Genomic DNA, 27,191 nt, shown 5'->3' on the forward strand with positions numbered 1-27,191 from the left:
TTGCCAGACCCGCTTGAATGTTCGATTATTCTACAGAATGGTTTCATTCATACTGCATTGAAAAAACAATAATAATAACACAGTGAACATACTTAAATTGAATATACATTACACATACTTTGCTTGCTTGAACATCCACAGAAGGACCTCGTCAACAGGCAGGAGGACACCGATGGCACATCTGAGGTCGTCTCAAGCTCTCTGCACTTCATCACATCCAAGAGGGACGTCATATGAGCACTTCATGTGCGCCGCCTGCCGAAGTGGCTCAAATGTTGCCTGGTTTCTTGGATGGCTTGCACGTGCACTTTTGTTGTTGGAGTTGCTGGAATGTTCCTCTTGTCCTGGTCATCATCCCACCACGCACCGTGCTGTGCTAGTTCACAGTTTTCTGTTTCCAGTGAACGCCCGCAGCGCTCTGCATTTCAGAGAGCGAGCCGAAAAGCAGATGTGATGTTTTTGTTGTTCCACGTGCACTGTCGATGTGTTTTGCAGTTTCTGGCCTTTATTTGGCTGGTTTGCAGAACTCTGCTTGCTGTGTCAAGCAAAAACGAAAGCAACTATCCGAGTTGTGAAGACACTGCCGCACGTGTGCTAAGAAAGCTCTTGTGCAGACTTGTCAGGCTTCGAAATATTTTTAAGGAAGTGTTCATAGCAGGAAGAAATTTTTCCAAATAGCATGAGAGCGAGGTGCATAAAAGAAAGATAGAAGTTGATTTGTAATTTTGCTTGAAATTTCATTTTATTGCATTATTTCCTCAGCTTTTCAATGCAGATTTTTTTTAATACTAACTAACCATTGCAGCTAACAGAAAGTAGAATGTTTCTGTACATGTGATTATGTGTAAAATTTGGAGAGGAGTCAAAATAACCAATGCCACAATTTGGGCTACTTAGTTAGCCTTAATATGTAACTGAGCAGCTCGAAGAAAACACCAGAGATATGTAGGACAACACATAGTGCACATAACATTGTGTACTGTCGTGCAGTGTAAATGTGTCTTTTTCGTGCGCCTATGGTTCGCATTGTGCATAATGTTGATGACTCTTACATGTTCGACGTTCAACCACAGTTCAGTAATCCGATACGCACAATGTTGTAATGTATATTGCCCTAAATAGCTTGTGCAGGTGGAAGCCTGCAATCAAGGCAGCTGCAGATGAGTGAAATGCCATTGTAAAGCTTCTGAGTGGATTTCTAGCTTGAACGCTAAAGTCTTCAGTTGAGTTCTTTGCTCATTGAACACAGATTTCAGGGTGTCTATATAACATGGGCTACTGTGTGTTGCCACATTGTTCTTCCACGTAAGCACACTTACTAGGTGCTCTCATTACAGTTTTTGACGCATCCTTCACATTATGATGGTTGTACAGTGCATGCTCAGATTTGAGCATCTGATTTCTATTTATGTGAAATTACCTACTACACTGCATCTTTGTTCTCATTCTTTTTCGAAACTGGCTGGTATTATTCGTAAGCCTGTTATTCAGAATTCTGGTTAACTCTCTGTCACTTGCCATTTTGGGTGATGAAAAAAAAATGCTGCGTTTAATGCTACAGTTATACAGATACAGTCAAACCTCGATGTAACAAAGTTCAGTGTAATGAAATTGTTGACGTAACAAATAATTTTGATTTTCTTAATTTGATGTTCATAGAACACCATGTATATTTAGCTTCAGTATAACAAAGTAAGTTTATCCACAATTTCACTGTAACAAAGATTTCCTGTTGCTGTGAAGGGATACTGAGGCATTAAATGGAGACTGCCGCAGAAATGATTGGAGTCGGGTTTACCGAAAGTCTGCTGTTACAAAATGAAGTCCTCAGACATCGCTACACACTTTAAGCTGTGCAGTGAAAAAAAAAGCCCTACTGGGGTTTTTGCATGAAAAATGGATGGAGTGTTTCAGCCAGTAGACCCTGGTTATAGTTTAGGTGGCATGGGAGCAATAAAAGCTCGCTACACAAATGTGTACAATATACGTATGAAGTGCCGAATCCGTTTGTGATGCATGCACATTCAGGGTGGCGTGCACTGGCAGGTGTCGCCTACAGAAAGCAATGTACTTACATTGCACATATACTCGCTTTCAATGTGTGTACACTGGGAAAAATGCTACAGGGCAAGCCATGGGGCACCTGAACAAGAATTTTGTATTGATGCTGAGCTTCCCTCAAACATTCAGCCGTAGAAACAGCAGAGACTGATACACCTCTGTGCACTGCAACATGAAGCGAATCTTGTACGTGGGCTTGGCACAAAAACTACCGAGGTTGTCATGAAACACAAACAGAACGTTGCAGCCAGAAATACCCACATACATTTCAGGTGGCATGGGAACGAGCTATGGAAAGAAGAATGATGGGTGTAACATTAAGGGATAAGAAAAGAGCAGATTGGGTGAGGGAACAAACGCGAGTTAATGACATCTTAGTTGAAATCAAGAAAAAGAAATGGGCATGGGCAGGACATGTAATGAGGAGGGAAGATAACCGATGGTCATTAAGGGTTACGGACTGGATTCCAAGGGAAGGGAAGCATAGCAGAGGGCGGCAGAAAGTTAGGTGGGCGGATGAGGTTAAGAAGTTTGCAGGGACAACATGGCCACAATTAGTACATGACCGGGGTAGTTGGAGAAGTATGGGAGAGGCCTTTGCCCTGCAGTGGGCATAACCAGGCTGATGATGATGATGATGGGATTCATAAAAGCTTTCAGCACAATGAAGCACAGAAGGCGTTAGTGTGTGGCGCGTAGCAGCAACTACTGTCTACAAAAAGCAATGCATTTGGAAAATGCGACTGGACAAGCCACAAGGCGTTAGGAAATGAATTTGATTATGGTGCCAAAGCTTAAGTCAATTAGCTTCTTGTCAACAGAATGTCAAGTGCAAAAACGATTGTAGAAGGCGCCGTGTTGATACTGTGTGGAGGTAACCCAGTGCGTGCTGCATGGCATTGGCTGACGATGCATGCGTCTTACGAAGGGGTGTGCAGCCCATTCACAAATAATTTATGGAATTTGTTTTGTCTCGAACACTATCAATGCGAAACATTATGTGCCCCATTATGCGAAAATCCGTCGTCGGTTGCATGACCGAATAATCGTACTAAAATGTCCGACAGCGCAAAGAGCAAAAACACGTCAAAAAATGCTTGGATTGATGTCACATTTCTCAGGGAGGTCCCTGTCAACAAAGTAAATTAATGGCTTTGAAAAAAAAAAAAATTTGGCACATTTCGGTCTCGGTGGGGATCGAACACGGGCCTCGGCGGCTCCACGGTTCTGCTTGACTAAAGGTGTGCCTGGTGCATGCATCATTGCACATGCCATGTCGCAGCCATGGGTGTATAGATTGAAAAGCATTAATCTCCATTTGAACGCTGCGGAACAGTCCTTCGAGTTATGAAGTCCTCATGGGCAAGCGAGCATGTTAAGACGCACTTCGATTTGGCCTTACCGAGGTGAAGTTACAACGCAGACGAGAGCTTGCATGGACAAGGAGTGCTCAGGAAAAAGCATTTCACCAAAGCGACAATCGCCCCTTCAGTCATGAATTATGATATTTTCCAGGGAGACTTTTAAAGCTTGCAGGCATGTATTGATGTTTTAAGTGTCCAGAGTGTGAAGAAAAAGAATTCACCTCTCTAGGACAGTTATGCAAATTCTTTTCACGTCCTCATATGAAGACATCGTGACACAATACTAGCTTTTTTTTTTCGCAAGTACGCTTTGGCAGCTTACAGGAAGGAGGGAAATTATTTATTTAAGGTTGTGCAAATGTTGCAGCAACGAGTTCACAGGTTGTGATACTGGAGGAAACAGTCCTAATAAGCTGCACTGCGCAAGAAAACATTGTATTTTCGGCAGCAGACCATGGTTTTTGTCGCACACTTCTTTTACTTGCCCCGCTGCTGAAATGGCGACTGGACTTGCTGAAGCCAGTGGTCTTTTGCAACGTACCTTGCGTTTAGAGCAAGAACAGTGACTTGAAATGAGTTTTTGAAGAAATACTCTAAAAAAAGAATGTTAAATTGTAGCGCAGACAAAATTCTCAAGTACAAAAATGAACAGCCTGGGCTGGTTCGGCAGGTTTGCTTTGCCCAAATAAAATTCTATTGACCTGGCATCAAACTAGGAGTCACTGATGTCCAGACAACCACTCGAGGTGTGCGAAATAATTGCCAGACCAATGTAGTTTGCTCGATAGTCCAAAAACTAGAGTGTCTAGCATCTTCACAATTGAACTGTGTTTATGGCAATCTTCATCCTACATTTAAATATTTCTTCCACTCGAAAATGAAAAGAATGCTCAAAAGACAATTTAATTCTTTGACAGTGAACTAGATGGCGCAACAAGTTCATGAAAGCATTGGTAGTTTATATTTTTTCGTGATGTGTATGGGTCACCAGCATGGTAAAGAAAGAATGAGTAAGTCATGGTGTCTCCATCTGGAGACACAGATCAAAACGGGGTCAAACCTATTCAGTAACAGAACCCTGAGTATTGAGTAACTGTTATTCATAAATCGTAGCTCTTTCTTTACATAAAACGGGTTTTTAACTGTTCTGAATGAGTGAGGCTGCGGCAAGAGAGAAATCTTGACAGCGACTCGCAGGAGCTCCCGTAAAACGTGGAGACATCCACCTTGACACATTTTTATCTTCAGTAGGGTTTCGCTGCTTCATATCAGATGGTGCTCAATACATTTATTTGTGAACAGTAAAACAGCGCTAAACAACAGGACGAGGACAAGGACACAGGCACCAGGGCTGACTAACAACCAAGTGTCTGTTTACTGTTTTTACTGTTTTAACCAAGTGTCTGTTAACTGTTTTACCCCTCGTAATCATGAACCAACCAGCCCAAATGCGTACTCTTCTACATTTATTTGTGTCTTGAATATTAGTCGCACCAGTGTGCAGCGTGACTTCCTCGCATTTTGATGAAAAAGGCAATGAAGAAAGTTGAGTCTCCATGTGGAGACATCGTGACTGAAAGGGACAATGCTTTCGCACTTGCACACATAAGCAGTCTTAGGTGCCTCTGCCAAATATTTGCGTTCAAATTTAGGGGTGAAACCCTTACACAAAAATATACTCTATTTTTGTGTAAATAAATTTCGCTGTTACGAAATACTGTGCCATTTTTAAAGAGAAGCTTTCTTTGCCCCTTCTCCACGCTTTGTGACTACTGGCTCAGTAGACGCAAGCTCATTGCTGACTGCCACACTACCAACTAGGTCACTACCCACTAGGCTTGCCTCTATGTGATGCTAATACCCCATAGATGGCACTACTGTGTTGTCGTGGCTTCCCACTTTCCTCCTTTTGCCTCCTCTCCCGCTATGCTTTGCTGTCTGGCCAAGTATACTCAAGTCTACCACCCACTCTGCTAGTCATGCCTCTGTGTGATGTTATGGTCCCATAGATGGCACCACAATGCTTTCGAGACTTCCCACTCTTCTTCCTTTCCTTTACCCCCAACTTTGCAGGTGATGGCTGTCTTGCCAAGTAGGTGCAAGCACACTACCGTACTACCCATTAGTCTTGCCTCTTTGGTGCACTAGGACTCCACAGATGGTGCCACAATGCTGTCACGGCTAGAGTCCCTGTATAGGCTCCCTTTAGGGAGCCAGAGTTACGGCACTGTTATTAGCGCGCCGCTATTTGCCGAGCGCCATTATGTGGTCAAAATGGGCTACACTGCATTGCGGAGAAGCCAACACTTTGCAGGTCACACCAACACTCCACAGGAACCGGTGAAATCGGAATAATAACAGCGGCACTTCTATTATTCTTGTTGCATGTTCCTCGATGGTGCTGGCTGAAAGACGTGTTTGCAGGTGTTTTCTTGGCTTAATTGAGGAATCAATCAATGTCACATTACACACAGACAGCTCTTGAAGTAGGAAACGGTTATAAAAAAAAATCCTTTTCTTTTTTTTCTGTCTAAGCATGGCGCTGCAGAAGTTGCACAATTCAACATACAGAACGAAAACTTTATTTGTACAATAAGCATAACACATGCAGCGTTAGTCAGTGCATTTGTCTGCTACATACGAGACCCATAACGTTCAATATGAGGGTCAATGCAAACAAAGTACGAGTGCATGCAATTTCTCGCATCATTCACCTGGGTCATATTTAGCTACCTTACCTTGCATGCAAGGAATGTTGGGCGCAACAGTGCTGTTGCTTAAGTAGGCGCATTCGCGTCTTTCCACTGTTGTGAGCCGTGATCACATGCATGCCTAATAAATATTTGAGCTAATCTATGAAAGCTTAGCATTATATTTGATACTTTGCATCGAAATCAGCAAGGCTCATGACGTTGCCACCAGGCATTGGTGTATGTGTTCGTCGCACGCTACATTTTCAGTAATTATTAGATGAAAAGTTACACCAGCATAAAATCTAGGCTCATAATAATGAGGTAAGCGATGAACTTGTACTTGCAAAAAAAAAAAAAAAAGAAACAAAGCATTGCAGGCATGTATGTGCGCGTGCGGCTCGTACACGTACAGGGAGTTGCTTTTCCACATAACTTTGGAGCCCTAGTTGGTGCACCATGGTGCAACTCTGGCTCCACAAAGGGAGCCTATGCAGTAACTCTAGTAACGGCTGGGGTGCTTCAATAGTCATGGCTTTCAGTTTCTTGCAGCATGGTGCATCGCGCTCTGCCTTCACGTCAAGGGTGATAAACACCGAGGAATGCAGTGAACATTTAATCCAAAAATGCGAAATGGATCAGTGTTGTTATGCAGGAGAATATGGCTTTGAACACGAGCGTACGTTTTTGCATAAACGAGAAGCGGTTCAGCGTTGATACACAGTGTTGAGACAGCAGTGTAAGTGGACTGTGTCGTTTACATATGCAAGCGAGTACTTTGAGAAATGCTTCGCACAGGATATGTTAATTTTGGTGTGAATTGGATGCGGTACATTCTGATTTCAAGTAGCCATATCTGCAGTGTTGGAGTACCTTTCATTTATGCTGAGTGAGATGTTTCCCAGTGAAAACGTATCCAACTTCGCCGCGTGCTCTGTACTTGCAAAATGTCCCTAAACAAGAACAGTGTTCCTTGCAAACGACAATGAAAGCTTTGATTAATCGAATTCCCACAATGTGTGGGATCCACATCATGATCTTTATGAATTATTACTTTGTTATATTGAGGTTTAACTGTATTACAAGCGACAGTAAAGGCATACCTAAGTAGGTAACAAAAGAATGTGTAACAGTGTATTGACAGCAATTATGTCTGACATTCAGCCACATGTCACATTAAAGGAGCCCTGAAACACTTCTTGAACATAGTTAGAAAGCATTGCCAATGTGTTAATGAGGCTCCTGTGAACATGCGGGTCAAATATTATTACACTGCATGCAGCAAGGAATTTACAATCTCGTCAAAACAGTGAAAAATCGCTTGCTCTTCCTTCCGCAATGTCGTCGTGCAGCATCATTGCAAGCAGCTGGGCCCACAACAGCTAGACTGATTTTGTGACCGCGAGAACATTCTCAGTAATACACTTATTGCTCAGTTGAGTTAAATGAAAAATATACGTGTCTGCGATCTCAAAAAGAAAGAAAAACCATTTCATATTTGCACTGTTGGTCTAAACACGACGCTTGCGTGTTGCTGCATCTGCTGCGAGTGTAGCGTAGATACAGCGGCCACCACAAGGTGCCACCGCAAGCTGTCTCATGTTCAACCTTTGGGAGGGGCCAGCGGGGCATTACTCCTGCTTCCAGCGTGCCAGTGAAAATGAAACGAGACGGCAAGCCGCTGATCAGTTGGAAAACTATGTCTAACTACGTTTGTGCTTCAAGGATTTGCAAAATTTTTACGGCAGGAGATTTGTGGGCCGACCTAATTTAATAGTGATGTAATTCTATGATTAGTTAGGAAAGTGTTTCAGGGCCCCTTCATATGTGCGTATATGTTGAAAGTGAATGTGAAAGTTTGCATTATCATTGGGTTTTGAAATGGCAGCTAGCAGCTTATTTTGCACCTTTGTTGTTTTGATCCAATGTTGCCTTGATTTAATGGAAAGATTAATGGAATGAATCTGTTTGGGACATAGCTATGCTGGATTACTGTGTTGTACTAATTTGTTTGCGTGTTCTGCTTTCCTAGAACTTACTGTGTTGGTGTTGAATATTTATTTTTTGTTGCAGTCATTGAAGAATAGTAGGTTTTAGTGATTTTGGTTATGCTTTTGAATATAATTTCGGGCTTATTTTAAATGAAATCCAGCTATTTGCATTCTTGTACAAATTAGTGTGATAGTGAAATGGCTGCAGCTCAAAGCTTGGCCTCATCATAAACAAAAGTGACAGGCTTGTGAAAGGAATGTCTTCCACGCTTATTACCAGGCCATGGTTTAAAATATTGCCAAGCACAGCATTGGTCATTTGGGTGCTGTTAGTTACTTGCTTATGCTCTAAGGCTATCTCAAACATTGCTGTTGTTCTTTCTCTGAATATGTTCCATTTCAGCTGGCCATGGGCTATGCTCTCTTAATGTAATAGCATTTGTGATGGCTAGGTCTCTTGATGAGTTATTCCTGTCAGACATCTGTAACTGAGCTGAGGTCACCAGCGTTACACAATTGAATCGTTGTGCAAAAATAGTTAGCACAGTCTCTAATTAGTACCTCGAGGCATACTGATAAGGCTCGTTGGGTGCAGCTGGTGTGTTCACCCGTTAATTTGGTTCTTGAATCAAATATGGATTTTTTTTTGTTACATGCCACTTCTGCTGTTCTCGGTATTGCATGCCAGGTTTGCATTTAGGTCATAAATTAAAAAAATTTTTGAAAATCATTAAATTAAATGTAGATATGCCGAAGCATTAAGCTGATTGTTCAACTCACACAAAAATAAAAAAACCAATATTGCATATCTGTAGACTGCACACTGCACCTGTGGAGACATCTAAAACAAACAAGATTGATGTATTATACAATGCACTGAAATTTACCATTTTTTCTGTAGAACTTTTGTAAAACACTCATAAACATTGTAACAATTTCATATGATCTGTTAATTCGTGCATCAAATTTGTCCACTTCAGGTGCTCTTCTAAGTGCAGGTTACGGGACTGCGATATCTGTTTTTAGTGTACAGTTAACAATTTGTAAACTCTGTGGTTCAGCATTTTTTAACTCGCCTAGTTTTGGTGATTCTTGTATGAACTAAGATGTACTAAATAAGAATTCTGCTTCGTGCAGTCAATAAAATGTAGCTTTTTCTCATATTTGCAGCAAATTTCATTCAGATCGGTGTGGTGTCTAATAAGAGCATTTTTGGGATTCACATGTATCTGAATAGGGTAATCAGAGTTGGCCCCGAGTTAAAACCTCCTTGTAACAGCCCGTGATGCTAGCACCTCGAGTTCAGTTACAGTTGTTCACAGAACTTTATAAATAGTGGTGCTTGTTGTTGATCCTTACTACAACATGAGTTGGTGGCTGCCAGCCAGGATGTTTTTCCTTCATTGCTTTCACTGAGATTCACTTCCAGTGTGAAGTTGAGTTGATTGAAGTGATGAAATAATAGTGCTTGTTGGTATTTTACTTGAGAGGTGACATTGCAAGCCTGTGGAAGTTTAGCAACATAGAATGAGCAAATAAGTGCTGTGGAAATGTGCAAAACGAAGTAAGTTTTGTGAAAGGGAATAATTGTCCTTCACGCAAAAGTACTAGCTTGAATGCTACAAGGCAAACCTAAGCGGGCTCCTCTCGGAAGGCTTCCCAGTTCAAGAAAAATTCATGCCGGTGTGAAGATTGAATGGAGTGCTGCTGCCTTAACTTTAGCAGTCATCGTGCCAGTAATGCTAACCAAGAAGCTTCAGCTAGTAGAGCGAGAGCTAATTAATTGACAACTTGGAAGTGCAAGAGCATTCAATAAGCAAATGAGTAGCGTGGGAAGGTTGAGGATGCTTCGTGAAAGGGAGAATTATAGTCTGCCTGAAAGTAGCATGAATTTGCAAAGAGAGCCCTTTGTGAGCTATTTTCTGCACAACACGCTTTCTCTGTCATGTGGTAACATTGCTTTCTTTTGACGTTTTGGGAACAGATGTGTGAGTGTCCACTGGAAACACTGGTTGAGGTCTTCTGAATGAAACCAAGCACTGCAGTCAACTCTGGGCGAGTAAGGGAAGCCTTAGCCTGGAGCCAGTGTAGGGCATTTGTCTACATTTTCCTATCATAGTGTAAACCAAACAACTACAAAGCAAAGGAAGGTAAAAGAAGACAATACGGGCACTGTCTAAGGAGTTATTCTTCATTGAGAAAATACCAATTATACAAGCACATGCCTGTGCTTTACACGTATGCCACATCGCTTCACAGTAGCGCATCGCTCACAACTGCCATCTGTGTTCGGAAAGTTCTGTTTAACTATCTAATTGTGTTTTGAAGCTTGGCTTATTCATTTATCACCGTTCTGGTCCATAAAGTAAGCTTCCGTAATCTCTTGGTGCATGACATCGCTGTGCCAAAGCAAAATTGTGGTTTCATGAAACAATGATTTGCATGCATAGTCCCGGCAATGTGTTACCATATGTGAGGCTGTGAAACCTCTCAGATATTTTTCATGGTCCCGTAGGCACGTGTTCAGACTTCTGTCTGCCAGACCTACGTAAATACATGTCCACATGTGAGACGAATGCCAGGAACGACTGCATATGCACACGACACAAACATGACCTCATGCCTGATCAAATGTGCACCTTAGCCTTTGTGCTTGTTTCTGAATGGATGCACACAAACTAGCTCAGTACCAGCTAGCTCTATTCAGCATATTTCTAAGTGCTTGTAATTTGTCCCCATTGTTGAAATGTTGGCTTCAGGCTGAGGCTTCTCTTGTTTGGCCTGCGTTGGTCTCCACGTTCCTTTGAACTTTATTAGTGGCACGAGCATCGAGTGACACTCTTGTTTCTTGCGCAGAACTTCAGGTTCACTTCCTGAGACGACCATGGAGGAAATGCAAAATAAATCAGAAAAGAAAGAAAAGTGTACAGTACTAAATTCATCAGTTTCGTTATACATATGATATCAGAGCATATGTTCAGTTACAAGTTGGGTTACTGAAGTATCTGGAATAATTATAATTAATTAGAAATCACTGAGGTGACCAGGAATGAAATTCAGAATAAATCAGCATAAAAAGAAACGGTGCAGTGCAAAATTCATGGGTTTCATTATAGATATGATATCAGAGCATAAGTTGTTACAAGTTGAGTACTGAAGTGTCTTAAATAATTGGAATTAATTAGAACTCACTGAGATGACTGGGGACTAAATTCAAAATAAATCAAAATATAGAAAAAATATAGTACCTTACAAAATTCATGGGTTTCATTATATATCTCAGACCATAAATTTATTTACAAGTTGAGTTACTGAAGCGTCTAGAATAATTAGAATTAATCAGAAATCCTTGATTTCCGCACACCAAAGCACGGAATCGTAGACTTTAAGAGACTCGCTACATGAGCACGACTTGGGCGCAATTCCTGGAAACCTGGAAGTAGAAAGCGGAAGTAATGATGTCAGACGGAAGGAGGTGGCATGATATTTAACCAGCTAATTAATGGAAAACAGTTGCCTCGGAGCTCGCTTCGTGTGTTGCATTCGCCTAAAGTTAACCTAAAGAACACTAATGCCGAAGTGCAAGTGCCACTAAGAGACACCCAAGTCAAAGATTAGGGTCGCCTAGCTTTATATTTTCTTCATAGCGACTGGGCTGTTGTTGGCACTTTGGGAATGCAAAGTATGGTTGAATGAGTGAAAAGCAGAGGGGTAATCTCCAAGCCACTATTCTGGTAAGCAGTGATGGTGACTTAGTGAGAAATTAGCTAAATTTAGCAAGTTGCCTTTTCGGGCGAAGAGCAACTTTGCCTTTTTGTAGTCCCTTTGTAAAATTTCTAGCGATATCTTTTAATGAAGTAAATAGCCATTAAATTGCCTCGGTAAAATTTCTCAAGACGCTTTGGCTTAGTTCAGTGCATCGCTCCAATATACCGTGTGTTTCAGCGAACATTTTCAAAAGTCTTTAAAAGTGGCCTGTGGCAGGTAACAATTCTAGTTCATGAGCTGGTCTACTCGAAGAAGCCGACATTACTTGCGCAAGAAATTAAAATGCATAATCGAATAAATAACAAAAATTCACTAATGAACTTTTTATCTAATTACCTTATTGCCCATATCCCAATTTACAAATTCTAGCCGTGAGGTTCGCAAACCGTAACTACTTGGAACAAATTATCAACACGACACCAGTTTCAAGATATTAATTCCCGATCTTTGCGGGGAAGTATGTTGGCCTTCCAGTTACTTTTGCGCTTGATTGCATAAAACAACGTTTTGTTAAGAAAGTAACTGGAACATGCATCTGTCTGCAAAATTCAGGAATTAATATCTCAAAACTGATGTCATCGTGAGAATTCGTTCCAAGTGGATCCGCGTAGTGAACTCCACGGCTACACTTTGTAAATTGCAATATGGGTCATGAGGTAATTAAGATTTTAATTAGCGTTTTTGCTAATTATGTGATTATGCATTTCAATTTTTTTTGCAAGCGGTGATCACCTCACGAACTAGAATTGTGCTATCTGCCACACGGAACCTGTAAGAATTTTTTCAAGTGTTCGCTGAAACAGCCTATATGCCAAGGGGGATGAAATAGTAAGAAAGTCATCCAGGAACAATTTAGATATAGAAGAGACAAAATTTAGAGCAAGTCGTCATCATCACTTTGCAACTTTTCGCTGAAGGCGGAATGCCCAGAGCTACACCCTGGTAAAAAAAAGTTTGACACCACTGCCTAGCCACAGAATGTCTGCAGAGGTGATTGCCTTTGCAGACAAGGAGTAATGACATACCGAGCCATTCGCCCCGTTTCCTCCTTTCTCACGTCCATATTGAAATCGTCATCTCTGGACAAAAGTTCCTCAGGAAACTTGCAAGCTACAGTTAGGAGGCCCCTTTTGCTTTGCCTCGTTAAGCCACTTGCCTACTGCCTCTGCAAGATGTATCTGGCTGTTGGTTGCAGCAAGGTTTCAAATTGCTGGAGTGGCAGCCTCCGCAGCTTCTTAGCAGCAGAGGTGGAGCCAGTGCTTGCCTGTACACCGCCTCTGTAAGAGAGCCCCACCAACTGAACTCCGCTCACAGATCAAGTGTTCTTATTCGTTGAGTGTAAACTGTAGGACAACTTAAAAATGAAAGCTTGTTGTTTCTGCCTGAAATAGAGCCTTTGGCAGAATATTGATATGGTTCCCTAGAAAATTTGCCAAGGCATTCAAGTTCTAAACTAAAGCCAGTTACACGAAGGGGCACGTCGAAAAACATCCACAAGGTGAAATAAGCCAACTCCAACCCACAAAAAGTGCGTAGAAACTGCTTTCTGCATTTACATTATAAGCTAATATTTTTTCATGCCTATCGTAGGATGGCAAGAAGTCCAGCTTCACTTTTGGGATGTCATTTTCACTATAGTAAATTTATTCTAAAATGCACTTTGTAGCCAGTACAAATGCGACTTTGTTGCAGGGCGGTGTGCTAAATCAGCCAATGAAGAATGCTGTATAGAAGAAAAAGCCAGTTTTCCCAAAGACTTATATAGGACATGCACAAGTGATTGTTTTCGTAGCTCGACATACTGTGTGTGTGTGTGTGTGTGTGTGCGTGTGTGCGTGCTAGCCCTTTGAGCACCACTTCTAAATCTACCTGTGCTTTTGTTCTCTTCTAGGTATTGTGCAGACTCCCGTTATGCTTGTTCATGTCACGATCTAACAAAATGTTTGTGTTAGAAACTATGTTGCTCTGAATGCAATTTGTCATTTTTTATGGCTGTCCCTGTACACCCTAGCATGGTTTTCAATGTTAAAATGGTTTTGCAGCCTTTGGGGCGTACTTTTGCACCATAACGGTACATTTGTTCGTGGAGGTGCTAGGACGGATGACTGCAGACTTATGAGCTGTAAATAATGGACAATATGTTCCAGAATTTTCTTTACGAAGACTGCTTGCATGCTCTTAATTATGTTATGCTAGGTGGCAACCACTGCAGTGAAAGAGGTCGTGGTTCTCGCGAGCATTTTATTTCTTCAGGTGTACGTGCTTAGTATTTTCCTATCAGAAAGCCCCAAGCATACACAGCATAATGGCGCGTGGCCAAAGTACAGCCCAAAAGTTGCAAACATTTTAAAGAGTGCATAACCAGGCTGATGTATGTGCTTCTTGGAGTGTTGACGTAAAGAAAAGAAAAAAAAATTAGGAGTGAGCATGACATCTGGCAGTCGGCCTTCGCAAGGCAACCTTCTTTGACGCCGTTGTTTTCCTGCTTTCACTGATTGTCAAAGCACACTTTGCACGTCGAATCTTGGAAACAGCATACCATTTGCCACTTGGTTTGTGGTTGGCTGGAAATTTTCCACTGGCCACTCGCTTTCTGTTAGCTACATTAAAGGCATTGATGCCTGGGAACATCATCGGCATTGCAGCGGCAAAACTAGCTCCGGAGTGTCCGCACGATTAGCCCCGCATTACAACTCCCGAACGTCACAGCAGATAAGCACTCGACGAACCCGACACGATGCCATGTGATTGGGTGCTTTTCCCGTTATTCCTTTGTTTTATTTTTAATGACTAGCCGTAAAAAGTGTCACGTGATGCTCCCTCCTAATTTTTTGCCTATTTCCTTCTTGATTATTACATACATCGGGGATTGCGCTGGCCTGTAACGATTTACTGGGATGAAACTTTATAATGACTGCATTCTGACACAAGTCATTATATAAAAAGTTCCAAAAAGTGCACACAAACTATAAAATTTCGTGCATTGAAGTGTGTAAGAGATCCTAACGAAATACAAATAAAATGACTAAATTTGCAACTATGTAGTAGTGTGTCCCTTTGTCTGTAGCATTGGAGTACATAGCAATAGGAAAATTGTCCCTACTTCCCATGGCTTATGAATGGTGCAGTTTTATTATTTTTTTAAAATTCTTTGCATTTTTGAAAGCCATGCCTTCATAAGTGCAGAACGAGTGAAAGAATACAGGAGTGTTGTGTTTATCATCCAGAAACAAATAAACCTTTGACGAGTTATCACTGTAAAGTTATCTTCGCGCTTTTGGCTTCAAGCAGCTTTGTCAAATTTATAGTGTTCGACAAAATCAACATCATCAGCCTATTTTATGTCCACAGCAGGACGAAGGCCTCTCTCTGCGATCTCCAATTACCCCTGTCCTGCGCCAACTGATTCCAACTAGTGTCTGCAAATTAATTTCACCACCCCACTTAGTCTTCTGTCGTCCTCGTCGACTGCACTTCCCTTCTCTTGGCAGCCATTCTGTAACCCTAATGGTCTACCGGTTATCTAACCTGCGCATTACATGACCTGCCCAGCTCCACTTCTCTCTCTTAAGGTCAATTAGAATATTGCGTTATAAATCCAACAATTCGCAGTTATTGTGCCTTGTGTGGAGAGACTTACTGTGCGTCTTCGTGTTTAGAAAACTGTGTTTTGCTCGGATATTTAGACAAAGTGTAAAGAATAGTGCCACAAGATTGTCTGAAGCCACACGTACAAAGGTTAACGCAGATCCACTCACTACACATCGTCTCCATGGTATCTGAACAATCGCAGCACCAGAGTATGCACCATTAATTTTTTGCAGAAAACTCTTACTTCTTAAAGTGATACTGAAAAGCAACAATGAATCAGTCAAGAGCGATAAAGTTGTCTTTCAAAAGTGTATTCTCATTCATTTCACTGAAAAATGTTGATGACTGCTGGAGAAAATGAAGACCAGGCTTCCCTGTATTAAAAATTTCATGGCTAAACTACAGCGTCTCGACGTCAGCGTGACGTTACAGATTTGACGTTACGATCTTCTTGTATCTGAAAATCCAAACAAGGCGCCACAGGTTGATGGAAATTCAATGCCAAACAGTGATAACCAATTCCTCGAACCGTTTCGCTCAAGCCAACGTTTCGACAAGGTCTATTGTCACCGTTTTTCTTGGTCGAAACGCTGGCTTGTTCTGCCACTGCTCCATTTCTTGTTCCATTCCATGAACATTCCTTGTTCTACCATTGTTCATCACTTCTCGTATCTGGGCCGTTCTGGCTCAGGAAAAGTTCTCGAACCTTGCTAGAACGACCCTTAGGTTCGTTACAAATGAAATGAAGTTTATGGATAAGCAATTAGACACTGTCGAAATCCATGGCACTGCGGCGAGCCAGTGCAGGAACCTTAAGGTGGTGTCACCACCAGCGATTTTTTCATTTATTTTCACCCTGTCTGGTTTACGTTTATGTCAAGAAAGGCTGTTTTGCTCTTGCAGAAGCGTGATGTGCAACTTAACTCGATATCAGTTTGTGTGGCTTTAAGAAATGGCACTAATCACCGTAGAGTGTCCTACTAAAATTGTCAGAGGGAACTCTGGTCCAGCCATCGTTCAGCTGCCATGGGAATGATGGTAGTATGCATGAGTTTGATCTTCATGAAAGGAAAAATTGCCATTCACTCGTATGCTGCACGAAGCTACCAAGGAAACCCAAATGGGCTTCACGGAAATGCATCTTAGTTTATACAGTTTACCCGGTTTATTACGCTTTATCTTTCTAAACTACAAAGGAATTTCGCTTTTTTATACCTATGAAGGCAATACGTCTGTGTACGATGCACAATCAACGCAGACGTAGGTGAATTAAACCGCAATACATTCAGCTCACGTACGCACTACCTCCGAGGTTCCCTGTAGTAACTTTTTTAGGAAAATTTTGCCACTCCCCATATTCCACGCAAATTAGAATGCTATTCAGCTGGACACTGTCAAAGCTCCGCCGTGTTCTCGTATTATGCAATGGCGGCGTTTTGGACCAATCGGAGGTGCCGTAACAGCCCTGTAGGCCAATCGGAGGTGACAGGATGGTGAATTTGACAGTGTGACGCAAAATCACAATCTCCAGAATACCCACCCCGGGTCTCGAGTAGAAGCCCCTTGTCGACCCCTCCGAATGGAGCACAGCGCCATCCTGTGACTACAAGACTACACACAGATACTGCTCGGCGCGGCAGCAGCAGCTATCGATTTGACCATGCTGTGTCTCGCTTCAATGTGAACTAAGCGTCGAAAGCACAGTGCTTACGAAGCTACCAGCAATCAGCGCACTTTGTCCAGATCGCAAATCAATGTAGCTACCGACAGCTGCTACATACACCGCGTATGTAGCAGCCGCCGGTAGCAGTAGACTAAGTCCCAGTTTGACCTTGGCTGAGTTCGAAGGTCAGATTTACGAAACCAGGCATTTTCTAGGTTTGTACCTCTGTTGCTCTAAAAATATATATATATATATATATATATATATATATATATATATATATATGGTGTCACTCAGTAATCGCTGTGGAGTGTCATTGAAGCACAGTGTGCACTTCAGTAACGGAGCGGCGTTGTCATCCGCTTTCTGAGGCTAAAATAAAGCAGTCCTCTGATCGCTGGCTCTCTGAAGTTCACGATGCAACTAAAGGGGGGTCAAGAAAATTCTGGTAAAGCGAATCACAGAAAGCAGGAACAGATTCACGATGCCGAGGGAAAATGTTTAGAGGGAGATGCCGCTGTGAACTGCATTGGTTCAGTTATTGCTGAGTCATTTAGGAAAGACTATAGGGTAATTGCCCCAAATGAGGGAGCAACACAGGATAGCACAATAGAAAACAGCTTAGAACTGACCAATCTTAACTGGAAAAAGGTGGAAGCAGATGTTCCAAAATGCATGTCCGCAGGGATAGACGAGATTCCAATCAAGTTAATTAATGAACTTGGCCCAAGAAGCAGAGAAACGCTGATAAAAGCATTGGAGGCAGTCATAACAAATAAGCAGATTCTGCACAGCTGGAAACAGAGTAAAATTAATTTGATTTATAAAGGGAAAGGCGATAAGGCGAACATAAGATCCTTCCGACCAATTACAATAACATCACTTATATATAGGCTAGTGATGCAGGTGGTGAATTTAAAAATGCAGTCATGGGTAGAAAATAATAGAATACTCGGAGAGCTTCAGAATGGGTTCAGAAGTGGTAGGTGCTTAGATGATAGCCTGTTCGTGCTTACCCAATGCATAGAAATAGCTAAGGCGGAAAATAGACCTCTGTATTTAGCCTCCCTGGACATAAGCGGTGCATACGACATCGTGAACAGGGAACTCCTGTGGAACATTAAAAGATGAAGGTATCGGTCGTAAGGTAATTGATTTCCTACAGGAAATATATCGAGAAAATAATGTTGAAATAACATGGGAAGGAATGAAGAGTACAACAACTGTCGAGGTACACAAAGGATTAAAGCAAGGTTGTCCTCTATTACCGCTGCTATTCATGCTTTATTTGATAAATATGGAAAGAAGGCTACAAGGAAGCAATCTAGGGTATAATCTGTCGTACAGTTAGGCGGAAAGGTTGTTGAGCAACGACTACCAGGTTTAATGTGTGCAGACGATATTGTACTGTTAGCAGATAGCCAGGAAGATTTGCAAACTCTGGTTAATTATTGTGGAGACGAAAGAGAGAGTCTAGGTTTTAGTACAGCTAAGTCCAGTGGGATGTTTTTCAACGATACAACTGATCAGGAGCTTACAATACAAGGCCATGAAATACCCAGTGTGGCCGCATACAAATATCTCGGGGTATGGATAAACAAAGGGCAGATGTACACGGAAAAGCATGAACAGTCTCTCATAGCAAAAGGGCGAAGAGGTGCTGGGATAATGAAACATAGGGCATTGTGGGGGTACAAGTGGTATGAAGTACTGAGAGGTATTTGGAAAGCATTAATGGTACCGGGTCTTACTTTCGGGAATGTGGTCCTGTGCTTAAGGGCAGAAGTTCAGTCGAGACTAGAAGTAAATCAGAGAGCTGTTGGAAGATTAGCACTAGGTGCCCATGGGAAAACCACAAATGAGGCAGTACAGGGGGATACGGGCTGGGCATCGTTCGAAGCACGGAAAGCTCAGAGTAAAATCCTATACGAAAAACACCTGAGGAATTTAGACGATAACAGGTGGGCAGCTAAGGTATTTAAATACCTATACAGAAAGAGCATTGACTCACAATGGCGGAAAATAACTAGGAAGCTAACCAGTAAGTATGCCAGACACGAGGACGGAGAAAGACAGCATTGAACGACAGGTTAAAAATGCAGAAGGTAAAAACTGGACACCTTCAATGGAAAAGAAGCATAGTGTTGAACTATATTGATACTGGAAACAGCAGATCAGGAAGGAAGCGTTTTATGATAACTCAAGAGGCAGTGCCCTACTCCTTGAAGCTAGGTCAGGATGTCTTGGAACGCGCAGCTATAAAAAGAAATTTAACGAAGAAAAAGACACATGTACTGTGTGTGGTAAATCTGTAGAAACAATAGAACACCTCATACCAAAATGTGATGGTATCCATCCCGATGTCGATGCGGGCACAGTCACGCTTCTCGAGGCCCTAGGGTTTAGAGATAACAATAGTCATGTAAAGAAATATGCGGTGGAAATGAGCAAAAAGCGATTGGAAGATTGGTGGCTCAAAAGCAGAGAGGTGACATAAGGTTAAAAGTGTAGGAAAACGTATTTAAAGAAAATAGTGAATTTTAATAACTTACAGCACAGTTAAAGAAAAATAAAAAGCTGAGCATGGTGGCAACTGCCATCACCCCGTTTCAAAGGGGATGCTCCTACCTTCAATCCGAAGTAAAAAAAAATTATGCAGATCCTACGCACTGCGGGAATCGATGTAAGTGAAGCTTTCTGTGTTGTTTGCTTTGATTGACCATAATCAGTGGTGAAATTGACGGCGAATGTTTAATTTCTGCAACATTTTGTCCAACACGAGAGTGGTGAGTTGATGTTAAACGTTACCTTGCGAGCACCACTGCTGTTGGTCTGCGTAGTACACAAAGTACAAAGGGAGAGGTGTTTGCTTGAGGCATTGTTGTGCACCACATTTCATAACCTCTGAGAGGGTTGAGCATTGTCATTGCCTCGCATGGCACATTGCATCGCGGCAGAATCATTAAACTTGAATTAGATTATGGGGCTGTACGTGCCAAAACCACAATCAGATTATGAGGTAGTGAGGCACTCCGGATTAATTTTGGCGCCCTGGTGTTCTTTAACATGTCCCTAAATCAAAATGCGTGAGCGTTTTTTATTTCATCCCCGTCGAAATAAAATCCTCGAGCAATGCCATAGCCGCAAAACTACAGCGGCGGACACAGAAGTGTTGATTTGACATGTGGCGGCTTCCGTTGTGTCGCCTAGACCCTGTGGTGCACTTATTAATGCGGGTCGGCTTCTGCGTGCCCTGCGTAAGTCGTCTGCAGACATATTTGCATGGTTTTATTTTTCAGAAATAGCAGAAACGCACCGTACCGTACTTAAGCTTATCCAGCATTTCTTTGCCTTCTCACTCCCCCCCTCCCTGTATTTGTATGGAAACTGCGACCGAGGAGTGGCAAGTCTGTTATTCATTCGTTTTGCAATTGCCGTTGGTTCTACCCATTCTCTACCTGCCCTCGCCCACCACTCTTCCATTCTATCTAGCTTCCCTCTGGACTTGCATGTTGGTAAAAAGGTATAAGAGCTTGCAGGGGGTCACGGATAATTACAGCTGTCAACAGGCTAGTGTGGCGACAAACCGGGAGCTCCAGAGGGCATTGTGCACATTCGACGCGGTGCGGTCCAAACGAGTTCCTCGCGTCTCTTTTCTTCTCTGCCACGCTCCTTCAATGTATATACACGCTCTGAACCATCCCCCGACGCGGTGTGCCAGATAGCAGCAGCAGTGGAAAAGGCAAAGAAAGCTTGCGGTTTAAAAGTAGCACCGCTCATGCACCCCGTACCAACGTTGCCCCGTACAGATGGTAAACCAGCGGAGCTGAAATGTGCGGCCCCGGTGTTTATTTTGACGTCGAAGTTGTCGCTGCTCTGTCTCGCGGGCCCCAACCGCCGGATGCTCGGCCCGACATCGCCGCTTTAGCTCTGCTTCGCGAACTAGCTCGGCCGCACGAGCCGCCGGACCGGCCCGACATTGCGCTCCGCATCGCGGGCCCGATCTTCTGTCGCCGAGGCGTTGGCGCGACACCGACGAGATCTCTCCCGCTCTATATACTCTCGGCGCTGTTGCCCGTGGAGAACGAACGATGCGTGGCCGTGCGGTCACGAAGTCGGAGAGTGACTGCTGCGCGAGAGAAACGACGTCACTGTCGGAGAAGCCAACGGTGCGCCACACCTTCCGCCGGAGGGTTTTTCTGGTCGGACCGCGAGTGTTTCGCCTAGGCATATCGACCCTTTCCGCTGTAATTTCCACTGTAAACACCATGTACGAACAGAATATTTTTAAATATATGTACACGACAAAGCTTAATATATCTTTGAAAGAGAAGGAGGTAGCCAATTAAGAATTATTTGTCAAGGTATGGATAGCCTATCTCTAAATAATGAATATGTTGTTGTATGCTAACCTCGCCTTAAGTTGCTTTGCGTGCTTTTTTGACCCTGAAAGAAAGCCTGCAGACTTCAGGGGCCCCTTCAGCAGACTCTTTTATAAACGGCGTGTGAAAGTCACGTGAATGATATTTGTCTCAGTATTGCTTCTCTTTCCAGTAAGTAATACTTACGACTCATGGAAACAAAAACAAAAAAAGCTCTTCTAATAGTTTGCAACATTTATTAGGGATGGAAACATCGCTACTTGCATGCAGAGGTCATAAATATATACAGGGTGTCCCTACTATCATGCACCAAGAAGCCCGCGAATACATGCAAAGTGCCTCGAGCGGCCAGTCGCGCGGAAATTTTGCGTGCATTTCCGGGCATCTTTCACGCTCGGAAAAATACTGTTATGTAGCACGTATTGAGTAACAGAAAGCTTTATCGGGAGTTTTTCATGTCGCTCTACAATTTTCTCATTGATACTTTTCATCTTGTTATAATATTTGAGAACGTGCATGGTTTATTAATTAAGAATAATTATCTAACTAGGCGGAATGAAAAAAAAAGTTTGAGTATCTCCAAGCGACGACAAACATTACCTTGGTACTGTACAGCTACGTGGCATGCGCATATCTTTAAATTCTGGCTAAAGGTAGCTGGGGCACCATGTATGTATGTATGTATGTATGTATGTATGTATGTATGTATGTATGCGTGTGTATGTATGTATGTATTTGCAACATCCATTCATTCTTTTAAAGCTTACAGCTTGTTTGCAACCACACTTTAAAGACGTCGGGAGACTATATTCCTGCAGTTCTTTTTTTCAATGGTAAGTACTAATTTTGTGTTTAGAACTGATCCTAATTGTGCCTGATAGGTAGCAGTCTTTTCTTTTTCACTGGTGAGTACAAGCGTGGTATCTAACTACATGGGGGCAAATCTTCCTGTTGTAAATTTGTGCGTCTGCGTTTGAATATACGGTATTCGATTCGATATCCGATACTTACTATTCGTATATTCGATTAGAATTCGAAAAATTCGGTTTTCGCCCACCTCCAATGCTATAATGCATAGGAATATGTTTTTAGAAAGGCGCCAGCGCCACCAACCGCCAGTCGTTTGATGCAAGGCAGGGCAATTCCACTTGTCAGAAGGAAAAGTTCGCGCGTGGCCTAAGCTCAAGTGTTCTGTCGAACGCCCCGCACTAGAGACGGGAAGGAGCGACTGCAATATTTTTTGGTATAAAAGAGTTTGTATTTTCATAACCTATGCTCGTACGGCTTACGTCGTGCAATGCAAGTCTATTCGAATGTCGCTTAGCACGCACACGTGACCCGCACATAACGCGGAGAGGTAGCCGGAGGCGTCGAGCGCCTTCCGAATTGCGATTCCGGGTGATCGCTGAAAGACGCGACCAGCGAGGAAGCCAGGACGGTGTCGAACGTGGCATTCGCCTACCACCAGGACATCATCAGCAGTGACCACCATCATCACCAGGACGCAGTGGAAGAGCCTTGCACTTTTTTGTAGCACGCGAGGACCGACCTTCCTCGTCCTGGCTCGAGCGACGAACCCCCGAAAACGTCGCCTTCTCGGACGAGACAACGCGCGACGAGTTGTCGCGTCGGGACGGCGGAGTGTGCTCGCGCAGGAAGACATCGTGTTGGCGTGCAGACCTGGAGTGGTCCCCGGGTACTGTACCCCGTGCGCGCGTCACGGTGGCTGTAACAAGCTCCAAGTCCGGCTGGAACCTGTGTGGCCAGCTAAGGATGAACAAAAACGGTTTCGTCTGAGCTAGTTGGCGCAGGATTACTGCAGCGTACAGAGCTTAGTTTACAGACAGAGCAAAGAAGATGCAACGCGACAAATGGCACAAGTGATCGAGGACTCGCAACAGAGCCACGTGTCGTGTTCCTTCTTTCTTTTTTTTTCTCTCCTGTCCGTAAACTTATGCTCTACGCTACGGTAAGCAATGAACAATGTCTGCAGAAACAACGGGAATCCAGAACGTCATTGAGTCAACGCGATTTCAAGTTCTCCGTCCAATTCACGTGAATCCGAACTCACGTGTACGATGGTTGTCAGCTGAGCTTGTTGGCTCGTACTTTACGGGAAATCAGCAATTATTTCCACAACACATCGCGTGGCTCTATTCAATCGTCTGACTGCACTTTCCACAACTTTCATCAGCTAGTACGAGAAAAGTTGCGGGCGATATGCCGATCCGCTTGTCACCAACGGCACTGTGGAAGCACACCATGGCGGTAGTAACGTGGCGTGAACGTTCCCTAACGCACGTGGCACTATTCCGCCGCATGATGCTCCCAGTATAAAACAAAGCCGGCATACCTGAAGCAGTGACGCCTCACAAGGATGAACAAAACGGCACTTTTCATTGATGACTACATCTCCTCTACATATCCACGAAACAACGCCTGGAGTGGGCTCAGCTTTGGAAAGTGCGGTGTCTTCTTCGCATCCACGTTGCACGTGACCGAAGTATTCAACAGGTGACATGTTTCGATGGATGGCTCCGATGCGGGACTGTAACGCGGTTCGCATGCACAGAAAACTCAGTGGTAAGAAAGCGAAAAGCAAGCGGCACCGTAAGCCCACGCGGCTTTTCTTCTTCCTCCTCTTCTGTGGGACTGAACGCGGTCGGCGTTGCGTCTTCTCGGTGAAATTTCATCCAGCCACCTTGTTATTCGTGCACGTGGCACTGACGTCACGCCAAGGGTATCCAATCGGCTATTCGAAGTCATGAAGAGAGAAAGTATGAAAGAGAGTATGGCGTATCAGGCAGCTGGCCTCGGCGAGGCAATCTAGCTTTGACGCCGCCCCTGCCCGTCCATTTGGATGCCATCAGCGCGATGTCTCTTTTGATGATGTCCTGCATATGGTTGCCGGACTCTCCTGGCTGTGTTTAGCTCATAGTAGCTATTGGTAGCTTCCGTTCCATGCTCTCTCCACCACTGTGGAAGGAAAATTCGGCAGATCCCATCTCACGGTGAATGTCGACGTTAACGCGATTTGCGTTGACGCACTGCATCGACACACCGTAGTGCGACCGTTGTTAAGAATGGCCATACGGGGTGGCAACGTGCCAGCTTTCAGCCCGCTGCACGTGTTTCAAGCCCACCAGTTCGGAGAACTGCGAAGAGCCGACAGCCACGAGGCGGAAATTGGTACTTGGCCGCACCATCCGGGACAAAGCAGTTCTACGAGGCCCTCTGACGTCGGCACCTAAGCTGGGCAGTACCGAGAACTGCGGATGACCGGCAGCCACGTGGCGCGCGGTCAGCTCAGGCATGTGGCACTCCGCCGCGCCACACCAGACGGAGCAGTTCTACGAAGCCCTCGGTCGTCGACTCCGGAGCCTTTGTGTGTATGGTTTCGCACCTGTGTGTTTGCGTGTGTTTGGGCGATAAACGATAGTGCGGGGCGGCGACAAGTTTACAATGCTTGGACGAACCTTCCCGACCATTCCTGCTCCGACCCACCTCATCCTCCAAGCCGGCACACCTCACCCTCCATTCCTGCTCCGTCCTCGTCCGAACGATGACGTCGAACTATGACGTCAAGCGGAGAGCTTATAAGCAGCGTTTGCCGGCTGCTAGGGAGTGCTCGTGTTGTGATCGTTGTCGGGAGCTGAGTGCTCTGTCATACTAGAAATGTACTAGTGAGCTGTGTGCTCGTAAACTGTTTGCTGTATGTTAGTTTTGCGGGCTCCATATGGGAGTCGCGCTCGGCAGCCAATGTATGTCCTGTTTTAAATGTAAATCCTGCAATTAAAGCCTACTCGCCCAGTCCTGTCGTCCCAAGTTCATCTCTACAGCTACGTCTGCCAAATTCTACACCGTCCAAACGCGTCACGTATGAGGCGCGTATGCAGAAAGAGGGGCCCCCTCTATCGCGCGTTTCTCTGCGCACGCTGCGCCATCTGGCGCCGCCGCAGCGAAGTTCCCGAGAGGCGCGTGTGTGAATATACAGGTTATTTCAGCGAACACCTTCAAAAATATTTAAAGGTTGGCAGATATCACAATTCTAGTTCATGAGTTGGTCTACTCGAAGCGGCGGACAATATTTGCGCAAGAAATTGAGATCCAGAATCGACTTATTACTAAAATTCACTAATTAAGTTCTTAATTAATTACATTATGACCCATATTGCAATTTACAAATTCAAGCAGTGGACTTCGCAAGGGGGATCCACTTGGAACAAATTCTCAGGACGACACCTATTTCGAGATATACATTTCCGAACTTTGCGGAGAAATGCATTGGCGTTCCAGTTAATTTGTTAACGAAACGTAGTTTCATGCACTGACGCACGCAAGTAACCGTGATGGGGAGACACATATTATAGATGACATCGGAATAACCTACGAAGCACAGCATGGGGTGCGGGTAGACATCTCAAGGAAAATAAGGGAACATCTATCAATACCCCCAATCCCCAGAAACATGCACCCGGAGTTTCAGCAAGATCGAAGAATCGCAAGAGCGAGAGCTCTCTACGAAAGATTCCGTAATGCCAGGGACGTGGTCTATGTGGACGCGGCGGAGTACGCAAGTAGACAGAGTATGTCGATAGTTGGTACGAGTCTAGAGGGTCACTGCAGAGTTAGTGGCACGGTAAAAACAGGGAAGGCGGAGGTGGCGGAGGAGGCTGCCTTAGCACTGGCAATAGCCTCCACGGAGGCTAACATCGTAGTAAGAGCCTCCAAGACAGCCGTCAAGAACTATGCAAAAGGAAGAACCTCGCCGGAAGCGCTGAGAATTTTAAACAACTTTCGTGAAGATCGCTACATTCACATTATATGGGTACCCGCACACTCCTCCCTTCACGGGAACGAAATAGCGCACAACCTGGCTCGATAACTGACGGGCCGAGCAGGTGACACGCAACAACTACTGGGAACGGAGAGAGACCGGATGACCAGCTTTAACGAGATCACCAAACACTATAAATTGGGAAGGGCCCATTTCCCCCTGGTACACCCCTCGCTGAGTAGACGGCAAGCGACGGCATGGCGCGTCTTACAAACAGATACATATCCGAACCCGGTGGCCTACCACCGCTAATACCCGGACCTTTACACGGATAGATGTAGGTTCTGTCAAGAAAGGGCGGACCTACAATATATGGTTTGGCCTTGTCCTCGGACACCCACACAGAATAAAATAAACAAGACCAGAGAGCAGTGGGAGACCGCGTTGCTCAGCTGTGCACGGGAAGACCAACTCAGGGCAATCCAGCACGCCGAAGATGCCGCCAGGGCCCAAGGGCTCGAGGCCGTCGTCTAGGTAGAGAGGCCTAGGTCTCAAATCTGCTGTGCAAAAATAAAGTTTATTCCTCCTCCTCCTTGAAGAGCGGCACGTACCCAGTCACACGTGCCCAGTTGCCAAAATGTCTGCATAAACATTAGCGTTAGCTTTCCGTCTACGTGTTCATTCAAATATAGGTCTACTTTTCTTTTTTCTCCTTTTAACGTTGCCCAAAATGAGTTATCGACCTGTATTTGTGATCGAGGAATTTCGACCTATGTTCGTGAACAAACTAGCAAAAGTACCGAACCAACGGAGTTTCTCCGTCACGCCCGTCGTTAAGCCAGTCTGGAGATCATCCAAACTCTGGCCGTAAGAAATTATACGTACCGAACGCGCTCGACGACAC

General features: G+C 44.0%; 1 protein-coding gene across 1 annotated transcript in view; it reads left to right on the forward strand.

Annotated features, from left to right (window-relative positions):
- The window catches only part of Fbxo42 (F-box protein 42), a 35,999-nt gene extending 26,730 nt beyond the window's left edge, over nucleotides 1–9,269 (forward strand). Inside the window, exon 12 of the mRNA XM_050167060.3 lies at nucleotides 142–9,269. Within this exon, the coding sequence (XP_050023017.2) occupies nucleotides 142–237 (96 nt within the window). The 3' untranslated portion in view covers nucleotides 238–9,269. The remainder of the gene's footprint in view (nucleotides 1–141) is intronic.
- The last annotated feature ends 17,922 nt before the right edge of the window (nucleotides 9,270–27,191 follow it).

This window comes from Dermacentor andersoni, chromosome 3, assembly GCF_023375885.2.
Source record: "Dermacentor andersoni chromosome 3, qqDerAnde1_hic_scaffold, whole genome shotgun sequence".
NCBI classification, from domain to species: domain Eukaryota; kingdom Metazoa; phylum Arthropoda; class Arachnida; order Ixodida; family Ixodidae; genus Dermacentor; species Dermacentor andersoni.